This window comes from Carettochelys insculpta, chromosome 6 (assembly GCF_033958435.1).
Source record: "Carettochelys insculpta isolate YL-2023 chromosome 6, ASM3395843v1, whole genome shotgun sequence".
Classification (NCBI taxonomy): Eukaryota; Metazoa; Chordata; order Testudines; family Carettochelyidae; genus Carettochelys; species Carettochelys insculpta.
This window is the reverse complement of record NC_134142.1, coordinates 34,448,621-34,468,054: the sequence shown is the minus strand read 5'-3', so window position 1 is coordinate 34,468,054 and position 19,434 is coordinate 34,448,621. Positions and strand designations below refer to the sequence as shown.

General features: G+C 43.1%; 1 protein-coding gene across 3 annotated transcripts in view; it reads left to right on the top strand.

Annotated features, from left to right (window-relative positions):
• The window catches only part of SPATA7 (spermatogenesis associated 7), a 71,711-nt gene extending 55,418 nt beyond the window's left edge, over positions 1–16,293 (top strand). For all 3 annotated transcript variants that reach the window (XM_074998772.1, XM_074998771.1, XM_074998773.1), the window contains 4 exons: positions 4,278–4,331; positions 13,278–13,355; positions 14,930–14,987; positions 15,458–16,293. In XM_074998772.1, the coding sequence (XP_074854873.1) occupies positions 4,278–4,331; positions 13,278–13,355; positions 14,930–14,987; positions 15,458–15,943 (676 nt within the window). In that variant the 3' untranslated portion in view covers positions 15,944–16,293. The remainder of the gene's footprint in view (positions 1–4,277; positions 4,332–13,277; positions 13,356–14,929; positions 14,988–15,457) is intronic.
• Positions 16,294–19,434: the final 3,141 nt, after the last annotated feature.

The following is a 19,434-nucleotide window of genomic DNA, read 5'->3' as shown; positions in this document are numbered from 1 at the left end:
GTTTCTCCTGGAGGAGAGTGCAATTGCTATGGGGCCGGGCCAGCTGTGGTGCCACAGGGGGGAGCCCGAACACTCCCCCAGGACTGCCCCCCCAGCCAGTCCGGCCCCCACTGCCAGGAACCAGACACCTCAGCCAGACAGTGGGGCAGGCACCAGAGGTGTGCCTGACCCCTCTCCTTGATTGGGGCCCAGCATGATCAGCTCCCTCCCCCGCCCCCACAGTTTTCTCTGTGTTGCCAGCTCTCTGACGTGGCAGCAGAGAGCTGGCAGTGCAGCTGGGCAGAAGGTGGCCTATCATGCTGCACCCCCACTTTACAAAGTGTCACACCTCCCCAGTTTGCACACCCCTGGACTCGATCATGCTGATGGGGGAGTGGCACTATATGTGAAAGAAAGTGTAGGCTCAAATGAAGTAAGGATCTTAAATGTACCAAACTGTTCTGTAGAATCTCTATGAATAGAAAATTCCCTGCTCTTCTAAAAAGAATATAGCAGTAGGGATATATTGCTGATAACCTGACCAGGATGATGATAGTGACTGTGAAATCATAGAACATAGAATCATAGAACACTAGGACCGGAAGGGGCCTCGAGAGGCCATCGAGTCCAGTCCCCTGCCCCGACAGCAGGACCGACCACTATCTACACCATCCCTGATAGACATCTATCTAATCTGTTCTTAAATATCTCCAGCGAGGGAGATTCCACAACCTCCCTTGGCAACTTATTCCAGTACTTGACCACCCTGACAGTTAGGAACTTTTTCCTAATGTCCAACCTAAACTTCCCTTGCTTGCAAAGGGAGATTAGAGAGGCTATTAAAATAAAAAACAGCAACAACAACAAAACCCTCAATAATAACGGGAGATTTCAACTACCCTCATAATGACTGGGTACAAGTCACCTCAGGACAGGATGCAGAAATAAAGTTTATTGACACCTTTCTTAGGGCAACTGGTTCTGGGATACACAGGAGGGTTGGCAATTCTTGGTTTAGTCCTAAGTGGAGCACAGGATCAGGTTCAAGAGGTGAAGACAACTGGACTGCTTGGAAATAGTGGCCATAATATAATAAAATTTAACATCCCTGTGGTAGGAAAAACACCACAGTAGACCACTACTGTGGCATTTAATTTCAGAAAGGGGAACTACACAAATATGAGATAGTCAGCTAAACAGAAATTAAATGGTACAGTGCCAAAAGTAAAATCCCTGCAAGCTGCATGGAAACTTTGCAAAAACACCATAACAGAGGCTCAGCTTAAATGTATGATCCAAATTAAAAAAACATTGAAAGAGAACCAAAAAACTGCCACCGGGGCTTAATAACAAAGTAAAAAAAGCAATGAGAGATAAAAAATTATCCTTTAAAAAAGGGAAGTTAAATCCTGGTGAGGAAAATTGATAGGAGCATAAACTCTGGCAAACGAAGTTTAAAATGTAATTTAGGAAGGCCAAAAAAGAATCTGAAGGACAGCTAATCAAAAACTCAAAAAATAACAAATTTTAGAAGTACTTTAGAAGCAGGAAGCCAGTTAAACAACCAGTGATGCCACAGAACAATCAAGATGCTAAAGGAGCACTGATGGACAATAAGGCCACTGGAGAAAAGCTGAATAAATTCTTTTCATTAGTCTTCACAGCTGAGGATGTGAGGGAGATTTCCAAACCTGAGCCATTCTTTTTAGATGACAAATCTGAGGAACAGTCCCAGACTGAGGCATCATGAAAGGAAATTTTGGAACAAATTGATTAACAGCAATAAGTCACCAGGACCACATGCTGAAGGGGGAGTTCTGAAAATTAAAATGTGAAATGCAGAACTACTAACAGTGGCTTTTTACCTATGCTTTAATCAACTTCTGTATCAAATGACTGGAAGATGGCTAAAGTGATGCCAGTTTTTAAAAAAAGAGCTCTAGAAAAGATCCGGGCAATTACAGGCTGGTAAGTGTAACTTCAGTACCAGGCAATTGTTTGAACCTTTAGTACTGATGAGAATTGTCAGACACATATGTGGATGTAATTGTTGAGGAACAATTAACGTGGTTTTGGTAAGCAGAAATCATGCCTCATCAATCTACTAAAATTCTTTGAGGGGGTCAACAAGCATGTGGACCAGAGGGATCCTGTGGATGTAGTGTAAAGTTCAGAAAGCCTTTGACAGGGTCCATCATCAAAGGGTTTTAAGCAAAGCAAGGTGTCCTGGGATAAGAGGGAAGGTCCTCTCATAGATTGATAACTGGTTGAAGGAGGAGAGGAAACAAAGGGTAGGAATAAAAGCTCAGTTTTCAGAATATAGAGAGGTAACTATTGGTGTCCCCAAAGTGTGTGTAGTGGGACTAATCCTATTCAACATATTCATAAGTGATGTGAAAATAGGGGTGGCAAAATTTACAGATGATACAGAATTTCTCACAATAATTAAGTCAAAAGCATACTGTGAAGAGCTTGCAAAGGATCTCACAAAACAGGGTGACTGGACAACAAAATGGCAGATGAAATTCAATGTTGATAAAAGCAAACTAACGCATGTAGGAAAACATAATCCCAACTGTAAATATCAAATGATGCAGATTAAATTGGCTGTTACCACTCCAGGGAGATCATGCAGTCATTGTGGATAGTTCTCTGAAAACATCTGCTCTATGTGCAGCAACAGTGAAAAAGCAAACAGGACAGTGGGAATAATTAAGAAAGGGACAGAGAATGAGACAGAGACTATTTTATTGTCTCAGTATAAATACATGCCACACCCACATCTTGAATACCTTGTACAGATCTGATCAGCTCATCTCAAAAAAGATATATTAGTATTGGAAAAAGTTTAGAAAAGGGCAACAAAAATATTAGGGGTATGGAATGGCTGACATATGAGGAGAGATTAATAACACTGGGACTTTTCAGCTTGGAAAACAGACAGCTATGTGGGGTTATGACAGAGGTCTATAAAATCATGACTGATATGGAGAAAGTGAATAAAGAACAGTTATTTACTCCTCCTCTAAGGCAACTAGGGGTCACCTAATGAACTTAATAAATAGCAGGTTTAAAACAAAAAGAAAGGAAGTACTTCTTCGCACAAAAAAGAATTGACTTGTGGAACTTCTTGCCAGAGGATGTTGTAAAAGCCAAGACTATAAAAAGATTCAAAAGAGCTGGATGACTTCTTGGAGGACAGGTCCATCAATGGGCATGAGCCAGAATGGATAGGGATGGTGTCCCTAGGTCTGTTTGTCAGAAACTGGGAATAGGCAACAGATGGTGGATCACTTCATGATTACTTCTTCTGTTCCTTCCCTCTGGGACACCTGGTATTGGGTACTGTCAGAAAACAGAATGCTGGGCTAGGTGGACCTTTGGTCTGACCCAGTATGGTCTTATGGTAGAATTGTACAGGTCTCTAGGAGAGATTTAAAAGAGGCAAGAGTAAGGAATTAGTGGGTAGACTTTGGAACAGTGTTCCAAACATGTGGTTAGGACTAGGTAGATTTTTTTTTCTTGGAACATAATTTATTCACTTATAAATCCGTTTTCAGTCAAACAAAAGTTTTTGCAGATTTGTTTAGAAATTTAACTATATTTGTGAGAGATTTTTAAGGATAGAAAACATCTGAAAATTTAAAGAAAGAAAGGTGGGTCAATTGAAATACTTAGTTTGACCTCAAACAAAAGCCTGTTTGGATTTTTCTGTGTCATCAAACAAAAAAATTAACTATTCAATCAGTTGTGTATATACAATGCTATGGAAGAAGTCATGCAGATGTTTGCATGACAAGAAATTAAATCTTAGTCTCTTTTCTGTGCCAAGATGATATATGAGTACGGTGAGAATACTTGCATGAGTAAGAGTTCCATTAAATGTTCTACTGGAAGCACTAAATGGATTATGGGATGCTGTACTTTCATAATGGAGACCAGGCTCAAGTGTAACATTGGCCTTTGCAGTCCCATGGACACCTTAAATCTTTGGGAAATATTAGAGTTTTAAAGCTCTCCTTTGCTTTGAAGTTAAAAATTGAAGTTTGCCACTGGAGCAGGTGATTGTTTTCTGTAGAAATGAAATGAACAACAGATGTTAGTGACATTTCCATAACTTCCACTGCTACAGTTAACCTAGTTATTAGCACAGATGTTCAGTTTTCTTTGGTAGACAGTGTTCCTTTGGGAGAGGATATCTCATGATTGTGGGTTGCTGCAGAAAGAGAGTGAAGTGCAGAGAATTGATGGTTTATAAGAAATTGCCTAATGCTATTTTTTTATATCTGTTTGATTAGCATGACTTCCCCATGTTCTATGGAACCCTCAGCAATGAGAAAACTCCAGGCTGAGTAAGTATATCTTTCCTTTCTCTTTTACTGGGTAAAACAATAAAATGGTAACAAATATAAACTGTAGACTGAGTAAAAGGCATGCTTTAATAATTGGTAGTCAAATCCTACTGAAGAAAATAGAAAGGACCTTAAACACTTTGAAGTCAAATATGAACATATAATTAGATAGGCCAAAAAAACAAAACAGAAACAAATTTGAAGATCAAATACCAAAAGACACAAAAACTAATGGCAAAAGTTGTTTAAGTACATCAGGAACAGGAAGCCTGCCAAAAAATGAGTGGAGTCACTAGATAATCAAGATGCTGTAGGATCATAGAATCATAGAACAATAGAGCTGGAAGAGACCTAAAAAAGCCATCAAGTCCAGCTCCCTGCCCTAGGCAGGACCAAACCCATCAGATCAGCCCAGCCAGGGCTTTGTCGAGGCGAGACTTAAACACCTCCAGGGATGGAGACTCCACTACTTCCCCAGGTAGACCATTCCAATGCTTCACCACCCTCCTAATGAAACAGTTTTTCCTAATGTTCAACCTGGACCTTCCCAACCACAATTTGAGACCATTATTCCATGTTCTGCCATCCGTGACCACTGTGAACAGCCTCTTTGCAACCTCCCTTTAGTAAGTTGAAGGCTGTTATCAAGTTCCCCCTCGGTCTTCTCTTCTGCAGACTAAACAGTCCCAATTCCCTCAACTTTTCTTCATAGGTCATATGCTCCAGCCCCCTAATTATTTTGGTCACCCTCCGCTGGACCCTCTCCAGTGTGTCCACATCCTTCCTATAATTGGGGACCCAGAACTGGACGCAGTACTCCAGATGCGGCCTCACCAAAGCTGAATAAAGAGGAACAACCACTTCTGTGGATCTACTGGCAACTCTCCTCTTGATGCGACCTAATATGCCATTAGCCTTCTTGGCTACAACGGCACACTGTTGACTCACGTCCAGCGTCTCGTCCACTACAGCTCACAGGTCCTTTTCTGCAGAACTACTACTGAGCCAGTCGGACCCCAGCCTGTAATAATGCTTGGGATTCTTCCGGCCCAAGTGCAGGACTCTGCACTTGTCCTTATTGAACCTCATCAGATTTCTTGGAGCCCAGTCTTCCAATTTATCTAAGTCACTCTGGACCCTATCCCTACCCTCCAGCGTATCTACCTCTCCCCCTAGCTTAGTGTCATCTGCAAACTTGCTGAGGGTGCCATCCAACCCCTCATCCAGGTCATTGATAAATATGTTGAACAGAACAGAACCCAGAACTGAACCTTGGGGCACTCCACTAGAAACCGACCACCATCCCAACATCGAGCCGTTGATCACTACCCGCTGGGCCCACACTTCTAGCCAGCTTTCTATCCATCTTACCATCCATTTATCCAATCCACATTCCTTTAACTTGCTAACAAGAATATTGTGGGTGACCATATCAAAAGCTTTGCTAAAGTCAAAATAAATCATATCCATTGATTTTCCCCTATCCACAGAGCCAGTTATCTCATTGTAGAAACTAATCAGATTGGTGAGGCATGACTTGCCCTTCATGAATCCATGCTGACTATTCCTGATCACTTTCCCCTCCTCCAGGTGCCTCAAAATGACTTCCTTGAGTCATTCCATGATTTTTCCAGAGACTGATGTAAGACTGACCAGCCTATAGTTCCCTGAGTCATCCTTCTTCCCGTTTTTAAAGATGGGCACTACATTTGCCTTTTTCCAGTCATCCAGGATCTCTCCCAGTCTCCACGACTTTTCAAAGATGATGGCCAAGGGCTTGTCAATGACATATGCCAACTCCCTCAGAACTCTCAGATGAATTAGGTCTGGGCCCATGGATTTATGTACATTTAGCTTTTTTAGATAGCTCCTTACCTGTTCTTTCCCCACCAAAGGCTGTCCACCTTCATCCCACAGTGCATCACTTACCTCATTAGTCCGGGAGCTGTCCTTGTCTGTGAAGACAGAGGCAAAGAAAGCATTAAGTACTTCAGCTTTTCCTACATCATCTGTCACTCTGTTACCTCCCTCATCCAGTAGGGGCCCCACGCCCTCTCTGATCACCTTCTGCTTGCTAACATGCCTGTAGAAGATTTTCTTGTTATCCTTCACATTCCTCGCAAGTCGCAATTCCAGTTGCGCTTTCGCCTTCCTGATAACTGCCCTACATTCTTGAGCTATACATTTATATCCCTCCCTAGACATTTGTCCAAGTTTCCACTTTTTGTAAGCTCCCTTTTTGTGCCTAAATTTTCCAAGGATTTGCCCAGTAAGCCAGTCTGGTCTCCTACCATATTTACTTCTCTTGCTGTGCATCAGGATGGTTTGTTTCTGCACCTTCAGTAGGGCTTCCTTAAAATACTGCCAGTTTTCCTGGACTCCTTTTCCCTTCATGGTAGCATATCAGGGGATTCTGCCCATCAGGTTCCTGAAGGAGTCAAAGTCTGCTTTTCTGAAGTCCAAGGTGTGTAATTCACTGCTCTCTTTCCTTCCTTTGATCACAATCCTGAAGTCTACCATCTCATGATCACTGCTTCCCAGGTTGTCACCCACCTCTACCTTCCCTATTAGTTCCTCCCTATTTGTAAGCAGCAGATCAAGCCGCACACAACCTCTGGGTGGGTCCTTCAGCACTTGTACCAAGAATTGATCCCCAACATTCTCCAGAAACTTCCTGGACTGCTTGTGTACTGCCGTATTGGTCTCCCAACATATGTCAGGGTAATCGATAACGAGAGCCTGTGATCTGGAAACTTCTCTCAGTTGTCCAAAAAAAGCCTCATCTACCTCATCATCCTGATTGGGTGGCCTGTAGCAGACACCAACTACCACATCTCCAGTGCTGCCTACACCACTAAGCTTGACCCACAGATTCTCAACAGGCTTCTCTCTCTCTATGTACTGGAGTTCCAAGCAATCATAACACTCTCTTACATACAGTGCAACTCCTCCTCCTTTTCTCCCTTGCCTGTTCTTCCTGAACAGTTTATACCCTTTCCTGACAGTGCTCCAGTCATGCAAGTCATCCCACCAAGTCTCTGTCCCACCAAGTCCCAGTGCTCCAATCAAGTCATAGTTCTTGGACTGTGCCAGGGCTTCTAATTCATCCTTCTTGTTACCCAGGTTTCTGGCATTGGTGTACAAACACCTTAGATAACCAGTTGATCTCCCCGCCCTCACTATTCAAATCAGGGGTCCACTTTTGTTGTACATTCCTCTTTGCATTTCTTCCCAGCCTCCAAGTTCCTTTCTCCCCACAGGGTTTTGGTCACCGTCCCCCAGCAAACCTAGTTTAAAGCTCTCCTCACTAAGTTTGCAAGCCTACTTGCCAAAATGTTCCTTCCTCTCTTGGTTAGATAGACATCTGTCAGGGATGGTTTAGATAGTACTTGGTCCTGCCATTGGGGCAGGGGGCTGGACTCGATGGCCTCTCGAGGTCCCTTCCAGTCCTAGTATTCTATGATTCTATGGTCTCTTCCCAATAATCCTTGTGCCCAGAACAGCATCCCATGATCAAAGAACCCAAAGCCCTCTCTCCAACACCACCGGCATAACCATGCATTTACTTCCTTAATTTGGCGGTCCCTGCCTAGCCCTGTCCCTTCAACAGGAAGGATGGACGAGAACACCACTTGCGCTCCAAATTCTTTGACCCTTCTTCCCAGCGCCACATAATCCGCAGTAACCCACTTAAGATCATTCTTGGCCGTATTGTTAGTTCCCACATGCAGAAGTAGGAAGGGGTAGTATTCTGAAGGCTTGAGCAGTTTTGTAAGGCTCTCAGTCACATCCTGAATTCGAGCTCCCGGTAAACAGCACACCTCACAAGATTCCAGGTCCGGTCGGCAGATGAATGGTTCAGTCCCTCTTAGGAGGGAGTCCCCAACCACCACCACCCATCTTTTTCTTATGGGGGTGGTGGTCATTGAACCCCCACCTCTAGAACTACACATCCTATGTCTTGCAGTAGAAGCAGTTCCTTTCCAGTTTTTTTCCTGTGAAGCTCTTTCCAAAGCATTCACCACTGCAGAACCGGTGGAGAGAGCCTGAAAGCAATTACTTATCTCTATATCAATGGGGGACTCGTGTACCAGCCTTCTTTTGCTTTTAGAAGTTACATGTTGCCAGTTGTCTGCTTCATCCCTTACCGCCCTCCCCGATTCTTCCGCCTGCCATGCTTGCAAGAAGAACACTCCCTTCTGTCGAGGAAATCTTCATCCTCCCTGATTGAGCGTAGGGTCGACACTTGAGCCTCCAGTCCTCTAATTTTTTCTTCTAAAATGGAGACCAGCTTGCACTTAGTGCAGACAAAATCCCTTCTTTCCTCGGGGAGGAAGACAAACATGGCACATCCCGAGCAGGTAACAACAGCAGACCTGTCACTATCCATGCCTGCCATCCTAGAACAGGGATTTAAAAGAAAGGCAAGGGTCCCTGGCCCCTTCCAAACTCCCTCTCTAAAGTCCCTGTTTGCAGTCCCCTGTTCACAAGCTCACCGGTTTGCTTGGACAATGTTTTATAAAGCCCTGAACTGCCTCAAAGTCCCTCCCCTTACTGAGGCTCAGCCAATCAGCAGAGGATCACTTAGGGAAGATATAACCACTGCAGAGAAGCTAAATAAATTCTTCGTAAGAAGCAAGGATGTGGCATACTCAGGGGAGGAGCCAGAATTGGGTGGGAAGAGATTGAGTTGGGGGGGCAGTGGGGGGGACAGGACGTGACCATGAGGGAAGGGCTGGAGTAGAGATGGGGCCTGGGGCAGAACCAGGTTTCAGGCACCTCCTGGCACAATGGAAGTGTGTCTGTGCAGATGTCCCTAAACCACTGACTGTCAGAAGCTGGAAATGGACAACAGGGTATGGCTCATGCAGTAAATGCCCTATTCTGTTTCGTTCCCTCTGAAGCATCTGGCACAGGCCACTCTTAGAAGATAGTACACTGGGATAGATGGATCATTGGTTTGACCCAATATCTTATGTTCTTATGTTAAAATAGTAAATTATGCATAAACCATCACATCAGCATCTGATCTGGATCTGCCATGGCAACAAATAAAGAAATCCATTATACAGCCTGTGAAGTACACCCACAGATCTAAAATCAGGAAAGCTAGCTGCAACTTTTTCGGGGAAAAGTGATTAGCTTCTGCTGTTTCCCAATATTCTTGTTTATTACTAGGAATGTTTCTATGCAACAGGCCCTTTGTTACTGTAGCACTCCTGCTACTAGTTTTCCACTTAAAGCCATGGTCTTTGAATTGACAACAGATATATACTGCAGATATTTCCAGAGCAACCAAAGTGTAATGTTGCAGTCAGGCATCAGGTAGAAAACAAGCAGGCAGAGTAGAAAAATTTCAGAGAATAAAAATTCTCCTTTACATGCAAATAGGAATAAAGAGAAACGCACGCTACAGAAATAGGGTATTTGGATAGTCATTCATAGTATTTTGCATTTCCATAGACCCTTCCATCTGAAAATCACAAAGGCTAGGGCTGTAGCCCTATCTCCAAATAACTTACGCAATTTGCATTGCACAAAATACCTGTTATTTTGAGGTAACATATTTCAAACGTAGTGCCAACCACAAGGCACCGAAGTTCGGAATAAGTGCCTATTTTGAACTTCCCACTATCCCTCTCACAACAAGGGGTAGTGGGAACGAAATACCACACTGGAAATAGCCCTGCTATTTTGAGCGTGGTGTTTGGCCACAGGTTTTCTATTTCGGGATACAAATGTAACCTGAAATAGAAAACTCAATGTAAGTGTAGCCAAAGTGCTTTGCAGACATTAGTGAACTGAGCACTACAGTCCCTTTGTGAGCTAGGTAATTACCCCTATTTCATAAGATGGGGCAACTGCTGAAGGAGGGACGAAAGCTAGAAATAGAACCCAGATCATCTTCCCAATTCTGTACTTGTAGAAATGGGCAGCCCCATCTAGATAAAGCCAGAACTTCCCTCCCAATTTTTCACCTCTTTTTAGAACCCAGCCTTTTTGAAGTTCTGAAATGTGTGAATAAGTTGATTGTAATTTCCAATTTCTACCCAGGAATGGAACTTATCTTGATGAAATACTATGACGGAGAGCATCCTCTTGGTATTTCTGTCCAGAAACCTGGTGAGACAGAATTCAGAGATTGGAATTGTACTTCCAGTTTTTACACTGACTTGCAAGTCAAATAATTTTTCTATATCTTGGTGTCCCTGTCTAGTAAAGAATGATCATACTTGCCTATCTTGGAAAATATTTGACAGAAAAGCACTTTGGCTGTGTCTAAACTGCAGGATTCTGTCGGAGGCCGGAGCGTTCTGACGACATCCCAGTCATCCTCGTTCCACAAGGAAGAAGGGATGTCTCAGCAAAGGGGGCTTTTCCCAACGTTTGTCCCCGGGTGGATGGGCCAAATGTCGGGAAAGCCTCTCCTGACAGAACTGTCTGCAGGAGATAAGCAAATGCATTGAGCAATTTGCATCTATTTTGCTGACAGTTCTTGGCAATCTAGACATAGTTTTGAGATCTTTGGAAGGTGCTATAAAAGGTGAACATATTACTGAGTTTTTTATTTTTGTTGTTACTATTATGTTGACTTTTGGAGGCTGTGGCTACGTCTACACTAGCCCCAAACTTCAAAATGGCCATTCAAATGGCCATTTCGAAGTTTACTAATGAAGCACTGAAATACATATTCAGCGCCTCATTAGCATGCGGGCAGCTGCGGCGCTTCGAAATTGACACGGCTTGCTGCCACACGGCTCGCTGCCACACGGCTCATCCCGATGGGGCTCCTTTTCGAAAGGACCCTGCCTACTTCGAAGTCCCTTTATTCCCATGAGCAGATGGGAATAAGGAGACTTCGAAGTAGGCAGGGTCCTTTAGAAAAGGAGCCCTGTCAGGACAAGCCGCGCGGCGGCAAGCCGCATCAATTTCGAAGCTCCGTGGCCGCCCGCATGCTAATGAGGCTCTGAATATGTATTTCAGCGCTTCATTAGTAAACTCAAAATGGCCATTTATGTGGCCATTTCGAAGTTTGGGGCTAGTGTAGACACGGCCTGTTATTAATTAACTTTGGGAGGCTTTCCCAGCCAGAGTGATTTGCATCACCACTGGTTCTAAGGAATGTTTGCGGAAGAGCTCCACAACACATGTCCACACTCTTCTAGGCATTTGTGATGTTGAACTCCCATAATCCAAGCAATTCATTTGAGATATATTACTTGTTTATTTGAAAAGAAATTCTGCAGCACATTATATGAGTATATTTTTGTGGCAGTGTCTAATTAATTCTTACAGATGTGAACAGTCTAGCTTTCCCCTGTTCTTTCTGGACTAATTACATGTTAAAACCGACGTGTAAAAAATTCCTTAGCATGTGTACTAGTAAAACCTTTGCCTGTTAGCACTGAAAGAGTGTTGCCATCCAGTGAGCTTTCAAGTGAGGATGTCATTTTTCTTTCTATATCTCTTTGACTCTATGATGAAAATAGATTATTACTATTTTTCACTTGTATTACCATAGTGGTGCTAGCAAGTTTCATTCTCTGGCTACGTCTACACGTGCACCCAACTTCGAAATAGCTTATTTCGATGTTGCGACATCGAAATAGACTATTTCGATGAATAACGTCTACACGTCCTCCAGGGCTGGCAACGTCGATGTTCAACTTCGACGTTGCTCAGCCCAACATCGAAATAGGCACAGCGAGGGAACGTCTACACGGCAAAGTAGCACACATCGAAATAAGGGAGCCAGGCACAGCTGCAGACAGGGTCACGGGGCGGACTCAACAGCAAGTCGCTCCCTTAAAGGGCCCCTCCCAGACACACTTTCATTAAACAGTGCAAGATACACAGAGCCAACAACTAGTTGCAGACCCTGTATATGCAGCACGGACCCCCAGCTGCAGCAGCAGCAGCCAGAAGCCCTGGGCTAAGGGCTGCTGCCCACGGTGACCACAGAGCCCCGCAAGGGCTGGAGAGAGAGTATCTCTCAACCCCCCAGCTGATGGCCGCCATGGAGGACCCCGCTATTTCGATGTTGCGGGACGCGGATCGTCTACACGTCCCTACTTCGATGTTGAACGTCGAAGTAGGGCGCTATTCCCATCCCCTCATGGGGTTAGCGACTTCGACGTCTCGCCGCCTAACGTCGATTTCAACTTCGAAATAGCGCCCAACACGTGTAGACGTGACGGGCGCTATTTCGAAGTTACTGCCGCTACTTCGAAGTAGCGTGCACGTGTAGACGCAGCCTCTGATTCTCCTGCATTAGCTAAATGCTGCAACATTTGGGCTGCAAACACTAAAGAGAAATGTTTTTTCTTGCTAAAGAGCAGTTTCCATTGAACTTTTAAAAGACAGAACTAGAATGACTGAAGTTGGCACAGAGAGGTGTAATTTACATCTTTCTGCAGCAGCAAAGCCTTTGCATAACAGGAAGATATTATCCTGAAGTAAGGGAGGTTTTCACTGGAGATACTCCCTTCTCACCAGGGAGCAGCAACTCAGGTTCTCTAACCTTGTGGAAGCTACTGAATCAGACCATTCTAATCTATCATGTCTCCACCTCCAACCTATGGGCCCCTTCCAGATCTCACAGCATAAAGAAGGTTGTGAGCTGGACCAGCCCTCCTGCAGGACTGGTACCTCAGGAGCTGTGGATGAGTATGTTCAAGAGCAGGAAGTTAATATAAAGCTTGACAGGTTTGCGCTGAAATGCCAAGACAACATTTCTGCAGATATCATCATACTTTATGCAGAGCTTATTTTTGTTCATCTTAAATATGGGGTCTAAGTAACTTTGTCCAACAGCCTCCTCTTTAAAACAAGAAGCTAAGTTGGTTTCAAGAGCATAGTGTGCAAAGTTACTTCCCTTAGCAAGTAGAATTTCATGCTCTGATGTGTACTTTTAAATTTAGACTGGATTTTCCGTTCTTTCTGCAGGGAAGAAGAACTTAGGTATTTGAGTTTCATTGAAGATGTAACAGATGAAATTCTGAAGCTTGGAGTATTTTCCAACAGGTTAGATATCTTTGTTTTAAGGTTTATATGGACTGTGCTCAGAATAAATTGGATTCATTAAGTAGTGTGGGATGCATTATCTCTGAACCTGGTAGTATTTTTTGTTTTGTTTGTTTTTTTACAATTAACGTCCTATTAAATACAGTTCTAAAAACATAGCTTCTCTTTGCTCTCATTCGTTCTCCTTTCCTTTTACTTGTGTTGTAGATCTTGGCACATCTTCACAGTCTGCTCTCTTTTTTTCTATATTCGTCCATCTCTTGTCACTCTTCCTCAAACAGAGGTACATAGATTGTCATGCCAGAAGGCACCATTGTAATCATGTAGACTGACCCCATATGTAACATAAAGCAAGGAACCTAATCCAGTAATTTCTACATCAAGTTCTGTTTCAACTACAATATATTTTCATGAAAGACACCCAGTCTTATAAACTTGAAGTGATGAAGAATCTACCATGTCCCTTGGAAAGTTTTCTAATAGTTATTCACTTTGACTGTGTCTACACTACAAAAATAACTTCAAAGTTGAGTACTTTGAAGTACAACTTTGACGTAAGCAACTTCAAAGTTGAGCCTCTACCCACCCTACTTCAAAGCTAAACTTCGAAGTAGGGCATTACTCCATTCCCTTCAAAGTAAGGGAAAATGTGCATAGACTCTCTGCTGGCTACTTTGAAGTAGTGCCTAACTTCAAAGTTAACTTCAAAGTTAGTTTCTAGTGTAGACACACCCCTTTAGTGTTAAATTCTTTCCCAGCACTGAATTCTCTTCTGTCTCTCCTTTCTCATGCCCACAACTCTCTCCTTTCTTTCTCTCATTCACACTAATTCTTTTTTCTATTAATCTGTTTCCTCATCGCCTTCCCCTCTTTCTCACAGTCCAATTCCTTTCTGCACCCTTGTATTCCACTTCCTCCCTGGATTTCAAGTGGAGCAGAGGGGCACAGCCTAAACCAATCATGTTGCTGACAGAGGTGGTAGCTCCTTCCTAATTCTCTTCTCACAGTTTCTTCTCCCCAGTCTCTGAAGAAGGGACCAGATGTTCTTTCTCTCTGCCTTCCCTGCAGGTCATGAGAGAAGGCCTTTAGGGCCTGAAGGATCTTCTCTCCCTTGCCACAGTGAGCTGCTGACACTGAGTTTTGTCTCTTCCCTATCCCCGGGGTTGGGAGAGGGGATCAGCTGGGAATATGTGATTGTACTTGTACTGGTGCACATCAGCAGCCACTATGGGGAGGAGTTATTGGATTGTGAATGCTTTATTCGGTGGCATCCACTCACTCTACTTCAGCTGAAATTGGCTAAAGCAGTACATTAGTCAGTCTTCTGATTCAGCCCTACGACAAGGCATGGCCCACTGAGCTAATGTCTAGTAGCATGTAGATGCAACATGGGCCTCTTTGTGACAAAGTATAATGAAGGCAATCTAATTATTTCTTCTTGGTAAATGCCTGAAGACTCAGGAGCTTGGATTCTTTACTCATCTAGGCTTGTTCGGGACATTTCATCTTTCTCTCCTCAAAATAATGACCTGTCTGAGTCTTATTTATTTATTTATTTGTTTGTTTGTTTGTAGGGTTTTGGAGAGATTGTTTGAGCGTCATATAGAGCAAAACAAACACCGTTTGGATGAGGTATGTCCCTTTTCTGAACAGAGCCTGTAATGTTCTCAGTCCATGTAAGTGATTTCAGAAGGGTCTTTCCAAACTGCTCTTTAAAAGTGCTGAAAAATGTAGCCATAAGCCTCAGAACAGATCCACCTTTTAAATGAGAGATTGTGTGGTGGTACTTTGTCAGCGATGCAGTGGGAAATGTGACCAGTCCAGATCACCCACATCAGACATGCTTTCATACACTGAGTGACAGATATTTCAGCACCTTGAGGATTGTTTGCTGCAAGAATAATTTAGTTTTTTGATTTTATGCATCTTGTATTTCCTTAAAAAAATTAACTAAATGGAACATACTAATTGGAAAAAAAGATCTTAATACAATCAGCTATTTAGGCTACACATTTTGATACAAACCATGTATTAATACTGCAAGCGGATTTGGAGTGAGTCGTAAGTGATTTTAGAACCTTATTTCTTCTCTTAAATTCTAGAACAAAATGCGCCACCTACTGAATGTCCTCAAAGTTGACCTGGGCTGCAGAACAGAGAAATCTGAGAGAGTCAATGGCATGGAAGTGATTGACCCATTCGATCTGGAAAGATTTGAGACTTTGGACCAGCTCCAACTTTCCAACAAAAATTGGAAACAAAATAAGACTACAAAAAGTGATGAGTTCCTAAAAGCCATGGATTTGTTATCAAAGGAACCTGACAAACTAAAACCCCCCTTACACAGGGAAACTTCAAATCAGATGTGTGACAAGGATATCTTTTCAACAGATCTAACTGGAGTGGTGGGTGTTGGAACAGATCCTTACTCTTCAGTGCAGCCTGAAGAAACCCCCGATATTTCACACACATTTGAGTCAACACTGAACTCAACAACATGTGACAGTGACTTCGAATCAACTAAGGAACTTAATGATCTTGAGGAAAACTTTGCAGAGGCCCTTCAGATTTCCTCTGTGTTAAAGTAGTACACAAGAACTAGCTGCAGAACAGGATGGTAGACTGCTGTAAAGCGTTGATGTTTGTTAAATAAATGCTGGTGAATCATTCATTTTACCTTTCACTTTCCTCTTTGGACAAGGCTTTAATCTCTCCAGCAGGACTACAAGTATTGTCAATCAGGTGATACCTGATCTAGGCACGAATGTACATGTGTTGTATGTCAAATGTCATCGGTAAAATAACACTTTATATACTTCAGCTAAGTGTATAATTTGGAAATAACTATTGCAAGTGCTTAAATTAGAGGTGTGTATTTTTAGAGATGTAATAAATTATTTATTTATATTTATATTTATTTAGTTATTTATATTTTGTATTTATAATAAATGAGAGCAATAACTGCAGCATTAAAAGCACATTTGTGATACAATAAGCTTTTCCCACCAAAAACTAAGATTTCAGCTTAAACACATATGGAGCATTTCAGTCTCACTTTGCAGAAGAATTTAGGATTGAACAGCGTCAGAAAAACAAGACAGAGTTTAGTGTCTGTAGGAAATGTGCAGGGTCTCTTACATCCATATCAAAGGGGATTTCTGCATCTCTTGGCACTCGTAGTCCATTGTTCAAGGTCGTCCTAAATTCCTAAGAGGAGATGAACCCCCTCTTCAAATTCAAATACCTAGGAATGACCTATGTACATATAGTTACAGTCTGCAACATGAGGATTTCTCTGTGCCAGTGGCTGGCTGTTAGGCCATGATCAGTCCTCCTTCCACTCCCTTCTCTCACAGCCAAATATTTTCTACCCTCTCTACCTGCTATAGAAAGCAATGAGACTTCTGCCATAATTGCAACCCTCGGTTTTCATTTAACCTCCTTGGGTGTCTACAGTAGGAGGTTAACTTCAAAATTAGGCACTACATTGAAGTAGCCAGCAGAGAGTCTACACACATTTTCACTTACTTCGAAGTTAACTTCAAAGTAGGGAGCCCAACTTGGAAGTCCTTACTCCATTCCCAGGAAGTTTAACTTCGTAGTAGGGTGTGTGTAGACTCTCAATTTTGAAGTTGCTTACTTCGAAGTTATACTTTGATGTAAGCAACTTTGAAGTTATTTTTGTAGTGTAGACACAGCCCTTCTGTCTGGCTTGGCTGAGAAAGGACATCTTTTGCTACTTGCTGTCATTGCATGGGTTTCTGGATGCATTGTTTTACTCTAGATTTTCATGACTCAGGTAATATTTTTGGAGGGCTGAGATTCTACAACAGTTTTCACACTCCAGTGATGAGAATTCCACAATCTCCCTACAAAGCTTATTTCAGAGCTTAACTGTCCTTATAGTTTTCCTTAGTAGCTAATGTAAATCTTCCTTGCTGCATATTAAGCCTGTTGCTTCCAGCCCAAAACTCCTAAAAAAGGGACCATGATGAAAGTCTGTTCCATGATAGGGAATCTAACTGGGGAAGATCCTGAAGGTGCAAGAGTCCAGACCCTATAACCCCAACTTGGGAACAAGTCCTGAAGACCTTGAAGACTTCTGAAAAGTTCTGCATCACTGGACTGATTGTGTACCATGAAATGGGAGGTGAGGGTAGGAGAGAGATTCAAATGTGTGACCTTGCCAGAGGACTGAGTCACTGAAAGAACAGACCCCACCACATGGCAAAATTATAGTGAGACAGAGAAACCTAGGATGACAACCTGCCACATCCTTGCCTGACTACCAGACAGCACTGTCATAATCCCCTTCTCAACACCCCAGAATACTAAATTTTTTGGCAGCTGTATCACAGACTAACTCAGCTACCTCTCTGATGCTGTATCACGTTGTTGATTCATATTCAGCTATACCTTCTAGATCTTTCTCAGCACAGCTACCACGTATCAGTTATTCCTCATTTTGTAGTTGGGCATTTTCCCTCCATTCTCAAGCTGCAGAACAGCTATAATCTTCACCCACATCTATAAAAATCTTTGAGAAAAATGCTACTGTTAAAGCATAATTAAGAGAATGCTTCAGGGAACAGATCTGACATTGGAAAAATGAAATTCTCAACCAGGAAGATAGTCTTACATTTTGGATTCTGTGTTCTATTTGGAGAACTGTTATTTAATGCTCTCTGTATAATGGTGATAGTGATTACACGTGAACAAGCGAATAGTAAAACTAACCACTGCAGCAGCTATTGTAGCAGGTCACACCACTACTAGCCAAGAGGTCCAATTTCAAACACCTACACATAGGGTCTTGGGCCAGCAGAACCCAAACACATCACTGGATAATGTATCTCCAGAATGGGTGGAAAAAGAGAACAGCAGTCATCACATGCATGATGGCTGCAAATGAATCCACCACACAGCTCAGTGCCCATGTAAAGCTGGACCTTTTCAATGAGTAACTGGAAGACCTCAGTGTCAGTCAGCCCTTGATCAGAACAGGATGGCTCGCACAGGGGAAGGAAAATAGACCTAAAAATATTTTTGTTTACTGTAGGCAGGAGATTTAAGTTTAAAGGCTTCTGGACTCTGTCTTCAATACTGAAAACATAGGCCCTGCTCATGAAATCCCTGCTTCTCAAGTGGTGTCAGTGTACCTTACAAATAGGGACAGGAAGAGTCTCTGAGGAGCCCATCAGCAGTTTGCATGAGACAGTTCCCACCATCGTTTATGCTGGCACTTGAGCATCTAAATCCCTGTGTGGCTCTAAGCCTGAGTCTCTTGCAAACCAGCCTACCACACTTCAGCCACATAAATCAAAAATGTAGATTTTTCATAACCCCTGCACTGCTGTTGCCCAACCCTGTAAGTACCTGTATTCCCTCCATGTCTGAGCTTCCACTGAAAAAGTCCCATAAGAATCTCATAATTTGCTGTTGGGCTTGAGTGCTGCCACCAAAGTTCAGGGGCCTGGATGACTAGCCCATCCCGAAGCCCTAGCAGGATCCTCAAATAAGGTATTCCCCAACTTTCTTAGTGGGAGGCCTGCTCCAAGGCCACCTAACAGATCAGGCCTTGCACAGACACTTTATAACTGTTAGCATGGTGATTAGAGCTCTTACCCACAACGTGGGAGATACTGAGCCAGACCCTTCCTGTGTTTGGTGTGGAGCACAGCTTTGAACCCACGTCTCTTGGGACAGCTATAAGATAGCCTAGAAGGTGGCTCTCTCTCATTGAACCCATTCTACTTTGCACAAAATAGTCAGTGGAGGGGGAAACTAGAATGCAGATCACCTGCAGTCTGGAAGCTAGCCCTAACCACCAAACTATTGTCACATCCACTTACTTGGCTCTGCCTCTAGCATGGCTATTTAAACCCAGTGATATGAAGTAAAACAACTTCAGCAGGAGACAGCCCATAGCTCAAAGGTCAGGAGGGCACGCTCCTGAGAGGCTGAAATCCCTGCCCCACATTAGGTACAGTGGGGAATTGGAGCTGGGGCTCCCACCTCCTGGGTGAGCAGGCTAACCCCTAAGATAAAGATAGAAAGAAGAGGCTCTGCCTCCATTTTT